We start from the raw sequence: 24,563 nt of genomic DNA on the forward strand, positions 1-24,563 counted from the left end.
ACAGACACAGCACTACACATCACGAGCTGTCTGAATTTAAAAATATCAGCAACTTATTTGTACTCCAAAAATGCAACTTTGTGCTAGTTTCAGGTTTAGCTGACTATTGGCTAGACATGATTTTAAAAAGAGATGCCAGCACTCTGGGACCTCTACTTTTATAATTAGAAGGCCAACTGTAACCTGCTTCCCTAATTCTATGTAAGCACACTAATTGATAGGATTGAATATGAGAAAAATGCTCATGTCCTCTAATTACCCAAGTTACCTGATTCATTTAAGAACCCTGATTCCTAACTGCATGTAAACACAGTCACGGAATCCACTGCTTCTGAGATAACAGACCATGAAGGTTTATTTTTTTCTTTTCATTTTTAGAATTGGTTCATTTATTTAATTTCTTATTTAAAGAAACCTCCAATTAACCATCCATTTATTATCTTCAGTCTCTCTTCTTGTTTAGGGTTACAAGGGTGTGAAGCATATTCCAGCTGTCAATAGGCAAGAGGCAGGCTATGACCTGGACAGATTCCCAGTTATACGAGGATTCATGCTCACATTCACACCTACAGTCAATACATGGTTAAATAGTCCAACATGCATGTTTTTGGACTGTGGGAGGAAAACTGACACAAGCATGGGGAATACCGCTAACTTTCTAACCACTCTGCCATCGTTCTGCACATTGGAGAATCATATAACGAATAAATAAACTACTATTTGGTGTTGCCACAGCAATGAAAAGTTTACATCTAATATGAAATTTTGTTTGAAAACAACAGTCCTGATTTTGTTTGCCAGTCAAGACCTATTTACAAAGTCTCTATGAATGCTGCCATTTTTGCACGCTTTTGTTAACATGGTACAATAACCAGAGTTGCAAAATGTGCTGCAGCATTAGTTACACTTTTAAAACAAAACTGAATGGCCGTCTAATGGAGACTTGTTGAAAACACAGGTTTCGCGTTCTGCTATACGCAGTCTATACGCTAATGAAATATATGAAAGTTTTGAAAGCTGGAGAAAGTTTTTGAAGGAGAATAAGGTAACTGCAAAGAATTGAATAGGTGGCATTGTTATATATGGAAGATTTTAGGGTCGATGGAAACACAGAAGCTTGGATGGTACTAGAGGGTTGGTTCCCTAAGGTTGTAGAGGCTCAGTTCAAATGAGCTGACACTAATCAGATATTGTTGCTGTATATATGTATTTTAAAGTGAAGTTTGTAGCATGTATTGAAACATATGTAGAACCACGTAACAGAGGTTCGTTTCTTTAGAGGAAAAGGAGGTTGCCTCCAGCAGAGAGGTTGTGTTATCCAGACAGTATGACTTATGTGACCCAGTGCTTAGGGCTTAAGAAATCCCAGTGACTGCTAGGTCCTGCTGATGTCTGTCTAATCTCTGCCATGATTAGCTCCATAATATAATCTACAGACACCCACTCTCTCACTTGATAGATTTACTAGTCTAAGGTATTGTGAAGCTGGCTTGGAATAATGTGGTTGCCTGTTGAGTTCCTGGCTTCAATGAGAAATGCTGTCTTCACTTAATGATTATTGCAAATATATGTCACCAAAGACCAATGATTGTGAAATAATTATTTTTTTTTGTTTTGCTTTTGGCAAAATTATGTTAAAATGTTATGCATTTACTTCTAACAAGCTAATAAAGCTAAGAGTTATTATTTTTCTCATAGAAAATTATCATCCATAATAATGTATATATTTTTTATATCTATCTATCACGTAAGTTCAGGGTCACCACAGTGGATCATTAGTTTGCATGTTGATTTGGCACAGTCGCATGAACTTCCTGATGCAACCCTCCCTAATACTACTCGGCTTGGGACCGGCACTGTGCAGCTGGGGATGGGCTGTTGGGGGTTCAGTGTCTTGCCCACGGACACTCTGACATGTGGTCAGACAGAGCGGGGCAGGAACCGGTGGGCAGCGACTCTACTAAGTGAACCGCTAGCGTCTTTTTAAGATCTGATAAATCGTTGATGATGTCACCATTTGTCATTTCTTCTCTTGGTTGGAATTTACAATTAGGGATTTTCTGATCCAATATTTTTTAGATGGAGCAAAAATAGCTACATTTGAGTACTTGCTGATGCAGAGTACCAATACAAGTTTTCCTGAAAAGAACAAAAACAAAAGCTAAAGATTTGAATAAAGCACAGATTTGAGGTAATCTCGTGGACGGAGAAGCCCACAACATGGACTGTAGAGTCTGGAGAGGAATATGGAGGTAAACTAACTTAACTGTACAACAAAGCGAACATCAGGTAAAGCTATAGTTACTGTATATCTCCTTCAGTTGTCGCTAATGTCAGTTGCAAATATTCATCTATATCTTAATAAAAATGGGTATGACTATTGGTAACTGAATTCTAAGACTTTGTCAGAGCAGAGCTTGCTTTCAGCTACTTGTGTTGTCGTCATCCTAAATAACTGTAAACCACAGACATTATTCCACCTAATGTTACCTGCGGAGGTTAACGCAGTATTGTGTGTGGTATTGAATAAGTATAACGAATACACAAGCGCAGAATCTGATCCAATGCTTTGTCTGGTCATAATTCAACAATTCTTGAGACAAAATAAAGTAGTAAACTTTGCAAACCTTCCACAACTGACTTACAGTATGAACAAACAGATCAGACTAAATGCACCCGGATATGGATAACTGTTAAGTCAAAGAAATGTTTTTTTTTTTTGTGAAATTAACATGAAGGCCACACCCACAGCCAATAAGAGAAGGGGCTTATGAATAATAAACTTTATGTTAATAGCATCCAAATTAGCCTCATGGAGAACAGAGAATTCTGTGTTGTTTGGATTTAACTACTTTGAGTGAAGGAAACCTTACAGATATGTTTACGCCCAGTATTAATCAAAAAGGGCAACAGAATTTTAAATGATATGTTAGAAACTCGGATTCACACTTACTTGAGAAGTCTGTAAATCGTCATAATTAAATATGAGGAGCTTGTTCTTTACGGGTTGCATTAACAGGTTTATTGTGTTTACTTACAGAAGGCAATCCAAACGCAGTTACTGATTGCTCAAACTCAAATCAAAATGTATGATGATGTACTACAACTAGTAGTGAACCCCTTACCCTGACCCAAACCCGGAGGCTGTCAGGACCGGTAATTATAGGGACTGTTTTTTAAACCAGGCACATCCATGACTACTTTTAGTGAACAGTCACACCCATCCCTGGAATTCCTGGAAGAGAACATTACTGGTTTGGCTTTGTTAAAGTGCCTACTGTAATTATGTGGCCTTTAATTGTGCTCTGTTAACACCATCAGATTGGGATGAACTGTGACCAGCCACTAAGATGAGTTGCTTGTTTGTGGATTTAAGGCTGGTTGCATTTGGATTTAGTTTGCTTTGTTATAAAGGTTAATGGTGTAAAAAGAGAAAAATACTTTAGCTGAAGGATCAGAGATGCATCAGCTTCTTTAAATAGTGTGATTTTCAGAACAGAATAGTTTTTGAATCTCTGCTTATCAAAGGAAGCTATATGAACATGCAAAAGTGAGAGACCTTGAAGTCTGGTTGTGATCAGCTGTTCGACATGTCTGAAGGTTAACTTATCATTAACTACCCAAAGGCCTTGCTATCACAGTGTCAAAGGGAATCTTATACTTTGTCTCATTTATCTTTTTCATCAAATTCTACATATATTATGGGATTCTTGTGTCAAGTAAACAGACAAAGACTATGGTATGTTGATAATCACTTTGTACCAACAATTGTATCTTAAGCTTTAGTCTGTTTACATTGTGCTTTGCCTGCCTTCAGAGAAATAGCCCCCTTCCAAATTAAATTTTTTTCTTTTGCTTTGTTAGCTCTATAAGATTAAATTAGCTACAGCCTGATCTATCCTGTCTACAATACAAATCAAACTGCCTCCCAAATTGAATCAACTCATCTCTGATTGTCCACCAGAGCTATTAGTTTAAACGGTTAGCGCATTAACTATGCCACATACGGCTCTACATAACTTTAACTGTGAGGCGGCAGCGCCGACCACTTCATCATTGCTGCCTGTAGACTATGTTAAAACTAAAACTTATTTTCTAGGTAAGTTTTCACAACCCTTAGAAGTGAAAGGACTCCTATTGTCTTTTTGTGAATCCAAAGCTGTAGGTATTTTAATATATTGGTTGTCCAAACCTTAGCAGGAGGTATCAGCTAGTGTGATAGCTCCTTGTTAAACCCCATTCACCCCATACAAATATTACATCATGAGGAACTTCATGTTATGGTTTGATGTGTTTCATCATGCATAATAATATAATATTAGTCACTATTGCTACTTCTATTAATTGAGCAGGTGTGGTGAGGTGAACCATTATGAATTGCTTTGTACACTTCATTTTAAATAGCACTTTGAAGTATCAAGTGTGGGTTAAGTGCACTGTGTTTGCTTTTCTCTGACAAGTTACATACTTGTCTACTACCTGTAGGCTAGTAAACATGGACCTAAGTATCCATTACCATAGGTGGGTAGGTACTAGGCCAGAACTTCTTCCATATGTTAGCACAGTCTGGTGCTGTCAGTGTTGTTAAAGAATTTTGTTGTTACGTGTAATCTGCCATGAGACTAATTCAAACACTCTTGGATCAATCTTTGAAACAAATGCTATAACCTATTAGTCTTAGGTTCTTCAACTTATCATCAATTAATTGTAGATATCTACTTTTTGTGTTTATTTTTTAATTTTAGTTGACCATTACAGGTGCTTCTTCTCACTCGTTTACCAGTTTGAAACACTTAGTTGTTAACCTAAGCAAATTTTATCCATTTTAGAGTTCTGCAGGGTGAGTAATAGGATTGGAATTAGTTTTTTTAATATTTCTAATTTCGGTTTAAAATAAGTTCATAGGCATCTCCACTTACACGTGTACATTTATACACGTTTAAGTGTATAAAATAATAGGACTATGACTAATAGAGTATGTAAAATGCAGAATGAACAAAAATCATTTTAGCAAGTGAAAAACGTGAAATTTTCCGTAAGGCACAGCAGCTGTGTCGGTCATGTGATTTTTCTCACGCTACACACATCAATGTGGGGTTTCACTCTTCGTGCTTGATACATGCACTGATGCTTCGGTACTGTTTGACCCATTACTACTCCAGAGTCTTAGCCAGAGTCACCCCAAATGCATTGAAGTACTTTATTTTCCTCCAAAATTACATCAGAAGCACAGTCACAGCGCTGCTTTCTTTGTTTTTGCTGCGTTAAAGTGTAGTTGCATAACCAGTGTTGCTCTTGAATGCGCTACAAAAGCGCTGTTTATTGAACACTATTAACCATTTCTATTTGCAAATTAGGACAGTAAATAGTTTTTAACACACATAGTGAACGTGAGGAACAATTACTTTCTTAACTCAATGTGTGTCCCTGCACACTCTGGTCAGCCACCAGCGCTCCCTCTTCCTACTTCTCAACTTGTGTTTCAAGTACAAACATCTCCCCAATCATTCTGGAACAATCAGTTCTTTCCAAATTAAGCCATTCAAGCCATCTAGTGAAAATTATGTTCAAAATTGGGACAACTGTGGCTTAGCTGGTAGAGTTTTCCAACAGTATTAGTGCTAGAAAAAGGTTTCAAGCGTCTGTGAGTAAAGGATCTTAGTTTTCAATCAATTCATGAATTTGTCTTCAGATGTTAACATTTAACAAGTAAAAAATAATTAAAAGATTTAATCCCTTATTTGTATTCTTTTTATTCATTGAGAAGGCAGAAATACTACAGGTGATTTTATAGTAAAATAGCCTACTTCATAGTAAAGTTAAAAAAATGTAATGAGCGTATTGGTGGTCAATGGGGGAATTTTGGCTGGGCAATGTTTGCAGAAAAACGGTAGACCACTGCATGTATATTTTAATGGCCTGATCAGGCAACTGCGTGACGCATTCCACTTGGCTGGACATAAAGTTTACTTGCCCCAGGCAAACGAGCGGTTGTTAATGCGGAGCCATGTTAATATCACATCAAAATGCTTAATTCCATCCCATAACCTGATCCTGACCTAAACCTAATTTCAACCTTTAAACAAAGTCCCAGCCCTAGATAGATAGATAGATAGATAGATAGATAGATAGCACCCCCAGATTCTGTAACGCCTTGCCCCTGTCACTGTGTATGGCTGAATCACAGTGACATTTTAATTGGTTGATTGTTTCAAAAAGCAGCTGAAGACACTCTTATTTAGATAGGCTTCTTGTTGAACGAGCCTTCCGATTTTAACTATTTTATTTTGATTCTGTATTATTTTTATTTTACCTTGTAAAGCACTTTGTGATTTTATCTGTGAAAAGTGCTGTATAAATAAAATGCTTACTACTACTTACTATTGTTTTACACATTGCCCCAACTGCTTTGGAATTGTGGTTGTAATTTCATAAAAGTTAATAATTGCATAAATGAAACAATGCCAATAATTCTGATTATGTTTTGCTTTATTTAAAAATAGTTATGTTGGCAATTCAGATTTTGACAGCCCAAACATAGCTGTCATCACTATTGCTCAAACATTTTGTAATGTAGGGTCCAACGTTGAACAGAACGGTATTGCTCTACTGAAACAAATCGTCAGGTAAACATGACACAAACTACTGATTGACTGGTTTTCCCAAATGAATTCTTTGCATAACACTAAAAACCAAAATATATCTTTTTCATCAAGTTGTTTTTCCTGCCTGAGGAAACTCTAATAGTGCTTTTTATTTCCCAAATCATACTTCAGTACTGAAATACTAATAATAATAAGTTTGATGGAACAGCATGTGTGGAGTTTGAAAAAGAGCGTGTGTGACCATTCCACGCTCACAATGTCATTCACAAATGATTAATATGAATTTGAGTTTTGAACTTCCTGAACAATAAATTTTGATTTTGCAGAAAGCCACAGCATATTGACCAAAGGGTTTGGCTTGTCCACTTCCTGGTTTTATGTGACTCTGACAGAAAGTTTATCAGTGCATGAAAGAAAAGCACATAACTAGCTACTGTTTAGTTAAGTTTGTTGTTGCACACTAACTTTGTATTGAGGGTTGACCTTCAGAAAAATTAGGATGACTTATGAGTTTCCAGTCTTTGCTATCAGAATCAAAGCTAATACTTTAAACCAACTGAAGTACCATCAATCAAGACCTCTTCCTTTCCCTGCTTGAAGTATGCTTTGTAGTATTATATGCCCAACTATTAGAAAGCCCTTTTGATTCTGAGTGAATCAGCTGCTCAAGCGGGAGAGAGAGAGACAACAGCAGTCCACCTGCCACATTCACTGTGTGGATTGGGAGTCTGCTTGTGTTTTTGTTACTTGTAGAAGTGACTGTTGGATTTGTTGAGATGCAGCAACTCTATAATTTTCCCACCGTCTGACTGGTGACTGATGTAAGTTTCATTTCATTGTTGACAATGTTAACAGTCAATAATTAAGTGTTTAAATGATTGATTTATTTAAAAAGTGCTGTATATAATTAAACAGTTTAATGCTGACGTGACCTGTGTTTTCTGCAAGAATCAGTGAAGTCGCCTTTTAAAAAACAGATTAGGTTAAAAACCACGTTGCATGAATTATAAATTAAACACTACTTCGTGTAAAATTAGACTTTCCACTCCTGCTGTATTTACTGGAGGGAAGAAAATTACTTGTGTCCTTATAAAATAAATGTGAATACCCTTGTCTCACTTTGGCAGACTGGGTTTATTTAAAATAATACACCTATGATGGAAGTGACTTGTTGTTTACTGTAGCTAACACTAGTCCAACTGCTGGAAACACCTGCTCAGCTGGGATGGAAATGTGCCGAGTGTACCACTGGTGAAATGCATCTGTGCTTAGGGGGTGTGGCATACACACGTCATGTCTTACGTTCATTTAGTGTTGATGTTAAAAGCATGTTTAACTAGAGCCCAGCTCGTCCTAGTCGTTGGCACCAGAGATTGCTCTCCACAGTCTGACTCTGCTCTCTCTTGCGCTAGCAGGTCTGTTGAGGTTTTTGCATTAGCATGAGCATCAGATAGCACAAGGGAATCTGGACAGTCACCAGGAAACAACTTTATTCAGCAGTGTTCCAAACATGACTCCCACATGACTCTCACATTTTATTATTTCCAATTTTGGTAAAGAGGTGTGATCATTTTTTAATCTGGCTTAATATAGCCGACGTTAAGCAAACACGTGCAACTTAATATCATTAAACGGTAAGAGGCATTGCCAAGTGGCATAACCGAATGTACAACATAAGAACATTAGATAAGTTACCAACTGTTATACTGCACATCCTCATCTCTGTGTTGCCGGTTATTTTATGTATTTATTTTAATCAGTTAGTTATTAAAGGAGGTTAGCTAACTGATTAATTATTGAAGTCCCTACTTTCTAATAACTTGTTCCGACTATAGCAAGGATACATACACTATTTCTCATTTTTGTGTAGTAATAATAAAAGTAATAAAGCATAATAGAAAACATGAAATAAAAAAAGCAGTGTTGAGGGTGTGTGTGTGTGTGTGTGTGTGTGTGTGAGAGAGAGCGTGTTGCCTAAAGAAAGTTATGTCAAATGGTGCTTCCACACCTCTTTTCCTTATATTTTCACCCTCTTCTCTGCCCTTATCTCTTCCCCTGCTTCTCCCTGTGCTTCAGCTCTGCGTGAACCTGTCTCTGAATGTATAATAAGGAGGAGACAGAGGATAAAAACTGGGATCTATTATTTAGCCGTTTTCTAGTGGAATGTCGATGCACACCGTGTACCCATCCACCTCTCCAACTCTGCCCTCCCTATCTCAATCAGTCATTGAGTGCATATTTGGGAGGCTACAGAATTAAAGCCGTGATTTCTGATGAGCACAAACGGCCTACTGAATAGTTGGTCTGACCACACAGTCTGAAAGTTCGGATTGGCCTTGGCCTCATGGTCCCTGCCTAGAGATAAGTTTTGTTGTGAAAGATTTCATCTTGCTTAATTCTAATATCATCCAAAATCCAATAGTTTTGTAAATGCGTGGTAGCACTCTCAGAAAATTGCTCAAATTGCAAATGTTTTGCTTGTTGTTTTTGTTTGCATTGGAACAACACATACATACAGAGAAGAAAAGTCAAATCTAATACAATGCCACACAGAACCCAAAAAAATGCACTGGACAAAATTATTGGCACCTGTAACTTAATATTTCGTAGTACTCCCTTTGTAAAAAAATAACTGTTGTACCCTTTGTCTGCAGATCAGCTTGAATCTGTCTGGAAGTTAATCGGGATTCTTTATCCCCCATTCAAACAATGCTTTGTTGGAATGTTTCATTAATTTTGCTCTTCCGTACACATCCAGGGAGGGTAGCTACAGTGCCATGGGCTGTAAAACTCTTGATGATATTGGGCACAGTGGTCACAGGAATATTAAGATCTCTGGAGATGGACTTGTAGCCTTGAGATTGTCCATGTTTTTTCCACAATTTTTTTTCTCTCAAATCCACAGACACCTCTTTCCACTTCTTTCTTTACTCCATGCTCAGTGTGACACACAACATAAAGGTTAAATCAACTTTTCTCAATTTTAACTGGTTGCAAGTGTGATTACTATATTGCCCACACCTGTTACTTGCCACAGGTGTGTTTAAATGCAAATTACAGGAGCTTCACATGCTTGAAAAGCAATTATTTCTTACAATTTTGACAAGGTGCCAATAATGTTGTTCAGTCCATATTTTGAGTTCTGTGTCAATTTTTTTATTGCAATTGTATTAAAGCAATTTTTTTAAGTTTGACTTTTATGATGTTTTGTGTGTGTGTGTGTGTGTGTGCGTGTGTGTTTGTTTTAGTCTGGAAGCGGATACAGATGGCCGGAACTTTTCTGGTGTGTTTCAGGCCCCAGGAATGACTTCCTATTCCAATTTAACATCTGCTTCTGAGGTTTTTCTTTTTTCTCTTTAAAGACACTTACAGTCTGAATTCAGCTTTGTCAGTTTACCCATTTTAAACAGCAAGAAAACAGTACAAGTTGCTGAGTGGAACATTTGAATCTGCAACCACTTAAGACAAATCACTGAAATCTAAAAAAGAAAGTGGTAGCAGTAGGCATCTCCTCTGGCCTCATGTCTTCAGTTTGTTTGACAGAGCCAATGGAAGCAACATGTTTAAGCATGTTTCAGTGTCTTATCACTCAGCATCCTATAAACAAGACAGAATTTCCCATAACTTCCCTTTGTTTGGTTTCTGTTTAAACACAGCCCCTGGCTAACCTAAGTGGATGACATAATCCAAATTACAGTTTGTTTGTTTTTTCCATCTGGTTGTTTTTTTGTTCAAAAATCCCTGCCCGTTTGTTTGTACTTTACGGAACACATAGTCACCAAGAGACAAATCATTTCAAGTTGTGATTTCTACGGTTTCTATAAGAATGAATGTTTGTTCCAGAAGCGTCTATTGCTAAAGGTCTAAAGGTCCCAAACGTTGTTCTGTGAATCAACTTCTGTCCATTGTAGGCTTCAGGGTGTGTTCAAAACTGAAATATTATTTTACATATTATTCTATAGTCTAATATGAATATATTTCTGTATTATTCTGTATTCTGTGTTGTGCTGCTGGGCTAAATGGCAAACCATTCTAACTTACAATAACAAAAGGGAGAGAGAGAGTAACTTGGAGGAAGGTCATTCTCCTCGTGGTCAAAAATCTGGATCATCCAAAACATCTGTAATGAGAGAGAGAGAGAGAGAGAGAGAGAGAGAGATCCCAGTATGGCAAGTGGTCCAGAGAGCCAAGTGAGAAAAGGGACAAGGAGGGAAAGCAAGGCGCACACCTTGGATGTTCATGCTTGAGGCAATAGATAAATGGAGGGTTAGAGCTATGCAGTGGTTTTTACAAACTTTACAATAATTCACAAACACTTGTTGATCCTCTGAAGGGGTACTGGTAGCATAGTTACCAGTTAAAAACAAGGTTATCAAAATTTAAGCCACTTACTGAAAGTTTAAAGCTTTTAAAACACGTTTTGTTTTATGCTAAATAGGAAATGGCCATAAAGTCAAATGATTTCTTTTGGAGAAAGACACTTTAAATTACATTTAGGCTTTTGTATGTCATCAAAACTACATTACAATCTCACCTGACACAAATATTAATAGAGCAAATAGAGCAGTAAAGTTCTAGAGCACTTATGTTTCAGAGTTTAAGAGATGGTGAAGTTTAGAATGTGCAAGTTGCGGTAGTTATGTTCTTTTGTGAATATTTATGTACCATGTGAAATTTTAACTTGTGACACTTGTGTGTTGCACAGCTCCTAACTGCATGTAATCACCATTATTAGCAGTAGAAACTAATTCACTGTGTATACTACAATTTGATAAAAAGAGAAAAGCAGAGAGCTGAGAAAAGGGGGGCTCCATATTTTGAATTACAAATTGTTAGTGTGTTATTATAGTAAATGCTTTTCTTTCATGGGGCTGTAGTCTTACACATATGAGACTCTGACAAAACAAATCAAATTGTCTTTCTAATCCACATAGGAATATAAAATGATGTATGGGATCAAAAGCCTCACTGATATTGATAAACACAGAAGTATATTTTGAATCCATAGTAAGATTATTTCTCACTATAACAATTACAGTTTCATTGGAGCAACAGGTCATAATACAGATTGAAAAGATTCAAAAAGGTTACTGTTAGATCGGTGAGCTGAAAGATGCTGAGACATGACTTTCCCTATACTGTTTCAAAGAATGTAATGTTAAAGACTGCTCAATAAGTATGATTAAGAGTTGCTAGGTTAAGGTGTGGTTTCTTAAGTAGAGGTTTAACCACAATGGGTTTAAAGTTGCTGCCAGGTACAAGTGATAACAAGTATTCAGTGTTGTAGGCCCCATAACTGGCCAGAATGCTGCTAGTAAAATCAGTGGCTTAAGTGTTTGGTTACGTCTTGTATCCTTCATGCTTGAAATTAATTTCCCATACTGGAGAGACAAAGACTAATGAGTTGTTGTTCCATTCTATGTTCAGGGCATTGCAGGCTTTTCTTTCTCATCAGTCGGATTTCCAGCCTTCAGTCATATCTTCTTATTTAGTCACACAATAACTAGAAGTTATTTGTAGCAAAGATCAACAACATCAACATTTGTGTTACCTAAAAGCTCTGACAGGTTGTTCACTACATGTACATGTTTTAGCCACAAAAGCCAAAAAATACAAAGCTGTGTTTTTAGTGTCCCACAGGCTCAAGTCTGTAATTGTTTCTGTGCATGTTTGTTTTTGCATGTGAGTGAAAAATCATCCAAGATGAAAAAGACCAACATGAGTAGTGTTGGTCACGAAAATAACTGCCTAATCATGAACCAAAGGGGGCTTAGTCAGTCTGTCTTACTTAAGCAAATTTAACTGATTCTCTAACATTTTAAAATAAACCATAGCTTTTTGCACATTAAACATTGTAGTAAAGCCTTACATAAAGTTCTTGTAGACTTAATGTGATGCAAGCAAATCTAATATGCTGAACAACGATTTAGTGAACCCTCTTAGATGTGTTCTGTGCAGCCATGTAAATTCAAATCAGCAGCTATTGTATTACATGTAGTAATTTCAAATAATGGGCTAGAAAAGCTCATTTTCCACAGTGTGTTATAAAGTAAGGTTGTATTACTCTCAACTATGTTTTTGAGAAAATGCAAAAACCTTTAAAACAAAAAAAAAAAACCATGACATTCTTCTTAGTTTCCATTACTAGTAAATTGTTTTCCTCCCGCTCTGTTTGTCTCACCACCAGATTGCCCAGAGATGTGTGCACGGCGAGCGTGCACGGCGGATGGCGAGTGCTGCCACCCTCAGTGTCTGGGCAGCTGCACAGTCCCTGACAGTGACACAGCATGTGCCGCATGTGTGCATTACTACCACCAAGGGCGCTGTGTGGCTGACTGCCCTCCTGGCACCTACAAGTTTGAGGGCTGGCGCTGCATCAGTGCTGAACTTTGCTCCAAAGTCCACCTCCCTGAATTTGAGAGTTTCATCATCCACGGTGGAGAGTGTATGCCTGAATGCCCATCTGGGTACACACGCATTGAAACAAACAGGTACCCTGTGATCTACTCTGAAGTTGTTTTTTTGTATAGTATTAACATTTCTGGTGAAATATAAGAATATCATCTAGACATCATCAGGAGCATTATGTCTCCTGAAGTACAGGGAAAATTAGATAATTGATCTTCTGCATGGATTGTGGTAACAGGTCAATATAGTACAGGTAATCATACTCCAGATTACCTGTATTCCCTTATTTTTCTGAGCAACCAACCTAAGTGTATTTAAATACACTTAATAATGTAAAAGATTACCTGAAGGTAATGGAAGAAAGTTAAGTGAAAGAATAAAATGAGATACTGCACTTTTTACCCTTACCCTTCTCTGTCTCTGTCTCTCTCGTTCTCTGTCTCTGTCTTTTTTCAGTATGTATTGTAAAGCCTGTGATGGCCTGTGTGATAAGGTTTGTGATGAGAAAATCATTGACTCCATGGATGCTGCTCAGTCTCTCAAAGGCTGCACTGTTATCAGAGGCAACCTGCACATCAACATCCGCAGAGGCCGTAAGTGCTGGAGCATCACACAGTAACACAACACTTAATATACAATTTGTACTGCTTCAATATGTGCATGTGCTTTCTTTTATATGTGCTACTAAAGTTGTACTCACTTTTTTGGGTGGCGTTTATGATAAAGAAGTTACCTTTTAGCAGTTCTTGGCAGTAATGTTGCAAACACAGAGCAATTTTGTGTTTGTGTTGTAGATATCAAGATTCAGCTAGAAAACCTATCATTAATAACAGTGTGGTAAATAGGAAAATTAATGAAGTTCCCCATAGTTTATTAAAAAACTTCGTATGTGTTCTTTCTTGGACTTGCATCTTATGAAATGGAAACACTTCTCATCTTTGCTTTGATATTTTCTCCTTGACTTATACACTTGTAAGTCACTTGGATAAATGTAAATGTAGTTAAGTTGGTAATAAAAACAGAGTAACTAAATACATAAATAAACTATATAGGCGAGTGAAAAGGAGTGAAAACAGCAGTGTTTCTTTGTGTGTGTGTAGACAACATTGTGGCAGAGCTGGAGAGTTCCACAGGTTTGATCCAAAGGGTGACTGGTTATGTGCGGATCAGACACTCTCACACTCTGAGCTCCCTGGCCTTTCTCCGCAGCCTCAAATATATTGATGGAGAAGAGCTACTGGACGAGTAAGATCTGACACACACACACACACACACACACACACACACACACACACACACACACAGACACAGTGAACAGTGCTCAGCCCCAGTCAGTAGCCTGGACAAAGTACAGATTTGGGTTGACTGTACTTGTTCTCAAGCTGCCTTTTTCTGCGGAATTTTAGTCTGCAGATAGCAGATTGCACAGTTATTGTTGTAGTGTTGTAATCACTAAAATGTTTGCAGGACAGTGAGAAACCGTGTTTTGACTGAGAATTGGCAGACTGGAACATATTTTATGTGGGGCAGACTTCCTTCTTTTGGTTTGGCTAACTCTAATGTCATCACTTAAGAAAAAAACAACATAAAAAACTCACTCATGAATCCTGTTTTTAACTGGAAAAGTAAACATATGATTGAAACTAACAGCAGATGTGCTTCTTTTTTTTTTTTTTAGTAAGACCTTGAATGCAGCATAACTGTCATCAGTCCAAGGGAAGGTTCCCTCATGGTCACAGAAAAGCCTTCACTCACTCCTGTCTGTTTCTTCTTGAGTTCACAAGAATCTTACTGTCCCGAGGCCCACATTACAGTCATTCCTGGATGTCTGGGTGTTACACAGGGACTCCTTAAAACTAGTTTTCTCCCATATAAAGGAAGAATTCCCACTACTGTCTAAATCATTAAGTTTAATTCATTAAGCTACCACCTGAACATTGAGATCTGCTGAGAAAAAAGAAGTAGTGTGCTGCTGTGATTTGGTCATTTAGCCGATTTTTCTTCAATACAATGACTTCTCATTCATTCCCTCCTGTTTCTGTCTTCTAGTATGTATGCCTTCTCAGCATTTGATAACCAACAGCTCCAATACCTGTGGGACTGGAAGCAGCACAACCTCACCGTCAAAACAGGCAGGCTGTTTTTCAGAGCCAACCCAAAGCTCTGCATGTCCGAGATCCGCAGCATGTGGGACAAGACCGGCATTCAGGGACACTTTGATGAGAGTGATTTCCGAAACAACGGCGATAGAGCCAGCTGTGAGTGCAGAATGAACTGTCTAGAACAGCACTCTAGTTTACTAGCAGTTTGCAAACACCTCCTCAAGCCCGATCTTATGCAACACGTGTCAGTATTTACTGCATTACTCTGTCAGGTAGACTAATAACTCAACCTTTTAACAGAAACGTAGCCAAGTACATTGGTTTTCACTGTCTGCTCTGACTTCCTGCTCCAGGCGAAAGCGCTATTTTGAAGTTCAAGTCCAACAGCACCAGCAGTACGAGGATCAAACTGACCTGGCAGCGTTACCGGCCACCAGACTACAGAGACCTTATCAGCTTTGTTGTCTACTACAAGGAGGCGTATGTTTTTCTGAGTACCGCCAGTCATTAGCTGCTTCTTTTCTGAGAATTAGTAGTGCTGATTCAACCCGATCCCATTAGCTTATCAACTTGTTTAAAGGCAAAGTCAATGATCTGCTCTACCTTACTATCAAATTGATTAGAAGGACTTTAAATATACAGAAAAATTAAGAATTTCATACACAGGCTTTCATTTAAATGTAGTTCAATTGCAGTATAATTAATGTAACATAGCCAATTTGTTTATATCAGATACTAAATTCTGGCATTGTCCCTCTTGCTTCAGGCCATATCAAAACATCACAGAGTTTGAGGGACAGGATGGCTGTGGCTCTAACAGCTGGAATATGGTGGATGTGGAGCTGAGGCCGGAAAAGGACTCAGACCCTGGGGTTCTGCTCTCTGGCCTGAAGCCCTGGACACAGTATGCTATCTTTGTCAAAGCTATCACGCTCATGGTGGAGGACAAACATATGCCAAGTGCTAAGAGCAAGGTGGTCTACATTCGCACAAGCCCTTCAGGTAAACATGCTGACACTTGAGAAAAGATTAGTTACTATGAGCCTGCTAATATTATTTACAAATCTTCCATTAAATAGCCAAATGAGAAGGTTAGTGGTCAATACCTTAAATTGGTTTGAATAAGATGGAAAAGTAGATGAAAAAATGACTGTGGTGGACTTTGAAGGATGAGCAGTCAGCCCTGGTTACAGCAGTGGAGGAAGCTACAAACTAGAAACTTCTAGGTGCCAGAATTTACTTCTCTAACCGTAATTTTAATATTCAGTCCTTCCAGAACATGCTTACTCACAGGTAGTATTCTGTTCTCATTTTTCCTTTTTTCCAACGAGATGCAGGATTAATTCATGATGATAGTGATGAAATTTCTGGTTTTATTCCAAACATACTGTAAGGAGATGGAGAGGAAATAAACACAGCTGCAGCTCAAAGAGCTGGAAAAATCTGATTTTCAAAAAACTGTAATACAATTACATGAAATGAAAGACTGCTATAAACAACTCCAGCTGCACTGTAAAGACATAGCAGTGCTGTGATGTCAGTGTATAACATCTGCACTGACTCTGCATCCCAGCCTGAATGAGAGACGTTTTCCAAAAGTGGTTAGCAATCAGGTTTATCAAGCAACCACGTAATAACAAGATCGTAATAATTTCAACTTTTACCTCTCTCACTCTCAGCACCTTCTATGCCTCAAGATGTGCGAGCGTACTCCAACTCGTCTACACAATTGGTGGTGCGTTGGTCACCTCCTGTCTCACCTAATGGAAACCAGACTTACTACTTGGTCAGATGGCAGCAGCAAGCTGAAGACAGGGAGCTGTACCAGCACAACTACTGCTCTAAAGGTATGCGCGCATGTACACACATACACATAAACACACACGCAGGTACAAACTTCCAACACTTGCAGTTTCTTCTAGTCACTGTCCACACTTTGTCCTTTTTCTGCAGAACTGAAGATTCCTATAAGGATTGCGGCCACAGGTGTGGGAGATCAGGAGGAGGACACCAAGCCTACTAAACCAGACCCTGAGGGGACAGATAAATGCCCCTGTTGCCCCTGCCCCAAATCAGTGGAGGACCTGGAGGCGGAAGCTGCTGATGCCTCCTACAGAAAAGTCTTTGAAAACTTCCTGCACAACTCCATTTTTACACCGAGGCAAGCTCAGTTGAATAATTGACTGCACTTTATGGCTATTGTATAAAAGAAAACAGCCTAGAGAGGGGTGCAATGAGGGGTTATCAAATTTATCACTAAATTATATTTCTGCTCGTGTCTGATTTAAGGAGGCAGCTGCTACATCTGCATCGCATTTCTCTTTGCCCCCTCAAATAAATACAGTCCACACACAGAGCTTGGTCCAGTTGATTTTTAATTCTCAGCATTTTTTGCAGATGCGATAAAAATGAATAAATATTCTTAGTTCCAAAGTTAAACAATATTTGTCATCACATTTCCTGCATTTTTCCTTTGTCTCACAGTACCTTTGATCGTAGCTGCGTTTTTAATCCAACATGAATGTTGCATTGTAAAATGGGACTCTGAACCTAACTTATGTGATTGTAACATTCACATCAGAGGCTATGCCACATTTGGTGGAGTTCCCAACTGTCAGAGAAGGAAAAAATTGCTTCTGTGCCCTGAAAATAGAAATTTGATGTAACATGTTAAAGCCATTCAAAGCATATTAAAGCATATTTTCACATGACCATCATGTGTTGTTACTTTAGCTCAGTCAGCTTCCATATGAACAAATGTCAGGAAATGAGGGCAATAAACAATGTGGTAAACTGTGGTCAGATATGGCAGTCTCACATATTGGCATGTATCATATATAGTCCTTGTAAAAAATTAAGTTTTAACTAAGTAAATTGTAACTCTTAGTGATTTTATTTAGAAAATATTTCATCCCAGCTGCTGAAAGTAAGACCAACTGTCAATGAAAACAAACAAAGCACTCATAGACTCAAGGTTGAACAAGAAAGGAGATCAAGCAGCTCTGGCAGAAGCAAACATCAAAGCTTCATCCACATCTATACACAAGCTCTTTATTCTTCTCTATTAAAGTCACATTTTCATATCACCAGCTTGTTCCACTGATTAAAGGACTAAACATGCCAAATTTTATTCTAGCATTTTAGGCAGCAATGGGAAAAGCTAGCAGTATTTTTATTTTGCTGTAGAGTATTGATGTCCATACTTTTCCTTCTGTATCCTATTTCTCTCTTCCCTTCCCTTTCCTTTTACCCTAACACTCTCCTCCTCTCACTTTCAGGCCACCAGACCGCCGTCGTAGAGATGTGTTTGGAGTCGCCAACTCCACCAACTCCCGTCGCAACCGATTGCACACGAACAGCACCACTGTCCCTCCCCTTCAAGCTGCTGGTAACAACAGCAACACTGCTGACCTGGAGCCAGTGGTCAAAGAGTTTGAGTTTATGGAGCAGTCAGTAACAGAGCGTGAGCTGCAGATCTCAGGCCTGCAGCCGTTCACAGTTTACCGCATCGACATTCATGCCTGCAATCGGCAGGTCCAACGCTGCAGTGCTGCAGAGTTTGTCTTCTCCAGAACCAAACCTGCAGGTTAGAGAAGAAATGATCTGCTTACACGTGTAATAAACAGTTTTAGCCCAGGTATTCAGGTGCAAAGTGCAGTCCTATTGTCAGCAGGTCACCTGTAGTTTTTGTTCTTGTAGTTACCACAAAGTAACTTAACTATTTGGTCGCTATGGGTAACCAATTCTCCCGCTGGTTCTTCAGAAAAGGCTGATGACATACCTGGCCTGGTGACCTGGGAGGACCATGAGGACTGGGTGTTCTTGCGCTGGCCAGAGCCACCGTACCCTAACGGTCTCATCCTCATGTATGAGATTAAGTTCAAACTAGCTGCTGAGGTAAGACAATGCCTGCAGCAGTACATTTTTACTTCTATAAACAAATTACTTCTAAAGCTTTGCCTAAAACAAGTTTTTTTATATTTAGTTTATATTTAGTGCTTTTTATATTTTACATAAGTTCTTCTGAATGTTCAATAACAGCTATTAACATAAATAAAACTGATTTTGGTTTCAATACAGTATGTACTTTTTTTAAAGAAACATCTGTCATGAAATCAGAGACATTTCACACAAAATCCATTAAACCAGTAAATAAATATAAACATGGGCACAAATAAATTGTGTTTTCATGAGTATAGTATGACCTAGTAGACCTGTTGATGAAACTTTTAGCATCAAAAGTTGTGCCTTAGTCAAAATTCTGTCTATATTACATAACGTATACATAACGTGTATATAATAAAACTTTCTTTTGTGTTAGGCCGAGAAGCATGAGTGTGTTTCTGGTCAGACTTACCGTGCCCTGCGTGGCGTCCGGCTGTCCAACCTGAGCCCAGGAAACTACTCTGTCAGGGTTAGAGCCACATCACTGGCTGGCAATGGCTCCTGGACACACGGCTTGAATCTTTATGTGCCTGAACGTAAGACACCCACTCTCGTGCATTTTCAGAGTTCGTCGCTCATGTGTATCTGCACAGTCTCTGAAATTCCTTTTGGATTTTGCTGGATTGTACCCTAACAAAGGGAGTAATAATTGTTTTTAACTCAACAGGATATGAAAACGCGCTCTACGCCATGATTTTTGTTCCTCTTGTCATTGTCCTCCTCATCTGCCTTCTTATCGCAATGCTGGTGGTCTTCAGCAAGAAAAGGTTAATACAGTGTTCTGTGGTTAGAAATGTTTTACAAATCATTTTAAATGACTGGGTACATATGCAGTTGGATAAAACACATAAAAACACAGACTATCATGTGTAGACTAATAAAAGAAGTCTAACCTGATTAACATGGCCAAGAAACACCAGCACATCATCAGACATCAGACCACTGTAGGACTGCAGAGAATATGTACAGAAGACACCTGCTGTTTGAACTACTGTCTAGTCACCTGTGTGGTCACACTAGGATTCATAATTCATAGCTCTCTCAAACCAAGGTGATGCTTTTAGCATTCATAGTCCATAAACTAAGTGAAGATAAATTTTGTTGTGGTATATGCTAGACAAGCTCACTATATAACTCAATACAAGTGGCCTGTACCTGACTATATTTATTTAGTGTTTGTGTCGAAATATTTAACTTAAAAACAGAACTTGATGACATGATTCTATATGGAGACAATAAAGAAATATTTATGTAGGTATGTGCTGAAATTTGAGTGCCTCTGTAAAGACTTTTGTTTTTGTTTTGGTCAGGAACAGTGACCGGCTTGGAAATGGAGTCCTCTATGCCTCGGTCAACCCAGAGTATTTCAGCGCTGCAGAAAGTGAGTGATGTGAAAAATGCAAAGCACAGTTTTATTGTTGTTGTCAGAACAGAAAAGAGCCACTGTATGAAGATCCAGAAATGTGTATTCATGTTTTTTGTTTTTTTTGGTTTGTTTTCGGTACAGTGTATGTCCCAGATGAGTGGGAAGTGGCGCGGGAGAAGATCTCCCTGAGTCGTGAGCTTGGCCAGGGGTCGTTCGGCATGGTTTATGAGGGGTTAGCAAAGGGTGTTGTCAAAGATGAACCAGAGACACGTGTTGCCATCAAGACAGTCAATGAGTCGGCCAGCATGAGGGAGAGAATAGAGTTTCTCAATGAAGCCTCTGTCATGAAGGAGTTTAACTGTCATCACGTGGTACATACACTCAAATGCATGCACACACATACATAATATATATATATATATGATGTGACCTGCACTAAAGGTGTCCCAGCAGGGAGTTAAAATGTGGATGTTTCTGCAGGTTCGACTCCTGGGAGTGGTATCTCAGGGCCAGCCCACCTTGGTCATCATGGAACTGATGACGCGTGGAGACCTGAAGAGTTATTTGCGCTCCCTCAGACCAAAAGAGGTACTACCCTGTTAAACTAGGTTGCTGCTGGCTGAGTGCAGAGGTCACCAGATGCAGATGAGTTATAATATTTGACGCTGGACTGTTTGACTTTTCTCTCACGTTATGATTCTTTGAATACTTGCTAATTAAAAGTCAGTCAGCATCACATACAAAGCCAGGATTTTTTTATTTAGCGTCTTCTGTATACATTGAATTTGCATAATAACCTGTTGTGTTTGCTATTTAATGTTAAAGTACATTTTGTGGAACTGACTCTTGTGTCCCATTTACAGCAGCAGTGGTCAAGCCTGTCTCTCCCTCCTTTAAAAAAGATGCTTCAGATGGCTGGGCAGATTGCTGATGGCATGGCTTACCTCAATGCCAACAAGTTTGTCCACAGAGATCTGGCAGCCAGGAACTGTATGGTGGCTGAGGACTTCACTGTTAAGATAGGAGGTAAAGTGCTTTAGGGTGGTCACAGGTCACTGTGAGCTTAGAAATAGAGCCGGGACGGCGGTTAGAGCATGCTTTTTAATTTGAAACAAAATTGGCATTCAGTGTAATATTGAATACCAAATCATGGGTTACATTAGATAGTGTTACATTTAGCCACGTAAGCACTGCAATCTGCTACATGCAGTCACCAACATGTAAGCTTGTTTGCAATAGTGTGTGCACTTTCCATAGCAATCAGTGTGGGCATGTTCATGTGAGTCCATGCAGGATTGTTATTGCTTGTCTGACATTGTGCTGGGAGCTGTGGACCAGTCTATATCTGTACACAAGAAGGTGGATTTCGAACAATAAAGAAGGTGAAGCAGAATGTGACTGTTCTTTTATAAAACAGTTATTGTTTCAGTGTTGCACAGCATGATTATGATGGAAGGATGTCGAAAAGGAAGTGTTTGTATTAGGCTTTCCACCAGTGAACCAGTCAACAATAAGAAGCCACGTGAAGTCGGCACAGCTGCAAACCACATAGTTTCAAATTTCAAGAGGCATGCACAGGGTCTGGGGGCCAGCTGCAATTACATAATTGTGGACATTTGCGAGCGAGCATGGGTGTTTGCAGAGCCTGCTGCAAGAAGCATGCAGTCTGCCTCAAGAGAACCCTCACAGGGCAATAGTGTAGCGGGGGTCAACCTCTTTTATCCATGCCTCAAAAGCTGACCTTTTTAATGGGGATGCACCGATCATTTTTATTTCTTTCTTTCTTTTTTAGGGCCTTAATCCCAATCGGAGTCATTTGATGTTACGTATTTACCTGAATATTTATATTTACCCAAGTGATTCACTCCATCATATTGCTTTGAGGTTGCCTTGATTTCCTGGGTCATCTTCAAAATCCAAAAAGAAAATTTTGATATTCATAGGTTATGGCATTGGTTTCAGTATTTACATATAACCACTATCTGAACTAAAGTAATGGCGTTTAGGAGAAGAGTATTTTTAAATGTTTCAATTACTGGAATTTGCTATATTGCAAAATCCAGGTTTATAATCTCAGTACACAGCACCCTCCTGTGGAATATGAAACGCACAACATTGAACAAGCACAATGAGAAGTGTGAAGAAATTTATAGCCAGTATTTGATTTGACTTGTGGAAGAGTATTGTGTTGAGAGTGTGAGTGATTGACTTCCTCCTTCCGTCTATGTTTGCGTGTCTCTGTGTGTGGGTAGATTTTGGCATGACTAGAGACATCTATGAGACGGATTACTACCGCAAAGGTGGAAAGGGTTTGCTCCCTGTCCGCTGGATGTCACCTGAGTCTCTGAAGGATGGAGTCTTCACTACTAACTCTGATGTCTGGTAAGCAGGAGTGTGCAAACACAAAGAATATTTGCATTTCAAAACATTTTTCTGTTTGTAATATTGATAATGCTAGACATACTTATTTGCCACCATCTTCTTCTTCCCTCTGTGTAGGTCTTTTGGGGTTGTACTGTGGGAGATTGCCACTCTAGCAGAGCAGCCCTACCAGGGTCTTTCAAATGAGCAGGTGCTCCGCTTTGTCATGGAGGGAGGCCTGCTGGAGAAACCACAGAACTGCCCTGATATGCTGTAAGAGACAAGCACACACACTGCACTACAGATTCACACAAACTGCTAGTTACAATATGCTTTCATCTTCTGGTCTGTTTACCATGTTTTCTTCTACCTTGCTAGTTGAATCAGACAGTGACTACTGTTCACACAAACAGTGAAGCAGTTCTGCCTGCCCTTCAGCCTGTGGTCACTGGGATTTCCATACCACAGTGCTGATTGCATTTGCAACATGCCTGTGATCTTGTGTTCATGAGGATGTGCTTGTTCTTAATATAAAACAGCCCAAGTATAAATCTACATCAAAAGAGTTGTGAGCGTGGCAGACAAATTTGGCCTAAGACCACAAGACACTGAGGTTCTGTCAGATGGTGCAGTCATGAGGAGAACAAATGGGAAGCCACTGGGTTTGCTGTGAGAATAGTGACAATGCCTTATTTCCAAAGTCAACTTTTTGTTTAAACCCACCAATTTTTCCTGTGAGCAAAAGTACTGGAACATGTGACTTACAGGTGCGTTTTGTTGTACAGGTGTGTCCTATGATATTGATCATTCAAACAATAAATAGCACTGAATGTCTGCGCTCACTTTCAGATTTGGATTTTGCCTGTTATCACTGCATTTATAGTTTAGCCATTAAGACAATTAGAGAGCTGTGTATGGGTGAAAAACAAGCAATTGTGAAGCTGAGAGAAGATGGAAAATCTATCAGAGCCACTGGCCATACCCAGTACAACCATTTGGAATGTCCTGAAGAAGAAACAAACTACTGGTGTACTAAATAACAGATGTCGGATGGGTAGAGCAAGGAAAACAACAGCAGTTGAAAACAGAAACCCCAAAACAACTGTTAGTGACATCAGCAACAACCTCCAGAGGGAAGAAGTGAAGGTATCTACTGTTCGCAGAAGACTTCATGAACAAAAGTACAGAGGCGACACCAGATGATGCAAACCACTCATTAGCAAGAAGAATAAGAAGCCCAGGCTGTAATTTTTCCAAAAAGTACAGAGATGAGCGTCAAAAGTTTTGGGAAGGTGATGTCATGGCTTGTTCTTGCATGGCTTCTTCTGGGGCAGGCTCGTTAATCTTCATTGATGATGTAACACAGGATGGCAGCAGCAAAATGAACTCGGAAGTCTACAGAAACATTTTGTCTGCCAGTTTAAAGAAAGATGCAACCAAACTTATTGGGAGATCCTTCATCATAGGTTCCTAGAAAAAAAAGCTGAAATGGTAATCTCTTGTCTCATATTCAGTTTTTGATTTCAAACCCAAACGTTTTCAGTCTACAGCAAAAATAAAGGAATTGGCCTCAGTTTTCCAATACTTTTGGAGAGGAGTGTATATTCCTTTGGCAAGGGATATACCAGCTTTAAACGATATGGGAACTAACTGATTCCCATATGCATTATGGCAGCCTTCCATCGTATGCCTTGATTTGACGCATTGGTTGTGCTCTTAGTCACAAATTAACACTACACATACTCAAGATGCAATGCTGCACATGACTCAACACAA

At 39.0% G+C, this 24,563-nt stretch overlaps 1 protein-coding gene across 2 annotated transcripts in view; it reads left to right on the forward strand.

Annotated features, from left to right (window-relative positions):
• LOC137111319 (insulin-like growth factor 1 receptor) overlaps positions 1–24,563 on the forward strand; it is a 47,645-nt gene that overhangs the window by 16,206 nt on the left and 6,876 nt on the right. Inside the window, exons 3-20 of one of the 2 annotated variants that reach the window (XM_067495084.1) lie at positions 12,793–13,096; positions 13,470–13,606; positions 14,114–14,258; positions 15,063–15,271; positions 15,469–15,595; positions 15,882–16,117; positions 16,795–16,962; positions 17,069–17,281; positions 18,399–18,701; positions 18,879–19,012; positions 19,437–19,596; positions 19,728–19,827; positions 20,371–20,441; positions 20,568–20,797; positions 20,907–21,014; positions 21,293–21,452; positions 22,679–22,808; positions 22,926–23,060. In XM_067495084.1, coding sequence (XP_067351185.1) covers positions 12,793–13,096; positions 13,470–13,606; positions 14,114–14,258; positions 15,063–15,271; positions 15,469–15,595; positions 15,882–16,117; positions 16,795–16,962; positions 17,069–17,281; positions 18,399–18,701; positions 18,879–19,012; positions 19,437–19,596; positions 19,728–19,827; positions 20,371–20,441; positions 20,568–20,797; positions 20,907–21,014; positions 21,293–21,452; positions 22,679–22,808; positions 22,926–23,060 — 3,070 coding nt within the window. Of the gene's footprint in view, positions 1–12,792; positions 13,097–13,469; positions 13,607–14,113; positions 14,259–15,062; positions 15,272–15,468; positions 15,596–15,881; positions 16,118–16,794; positions 16,963–17,068; positions 17,282–18,398; positions 18,702–18,878; positions 19,013–19,436; positions 19,597–19,727; positions 19,828–20,370; positions 20,442–20,567; positions 20,798–20,906; positions 21,015–21,289; positions 21,453–22,678; positions 22,809–22,925; positions 23,061–24,563 lie in introns of both variants that reach the window. The other variant, XM_067495083.1, reaches the window with a different exon arrangement.

Source organism: Channa argus, chromosome 2, assembly GCF_033026475.1.
Source record: "Channa argus isolate prfri chromosome 2, Channa argus male v1.0, whole genome shotgun sequence".
Classification (NCBI taxonomy): Eukaryota; Metazoa; Chordata; class Actinopteri; order Anabantiformes; family Channidae; genus Channa; species Channa argus.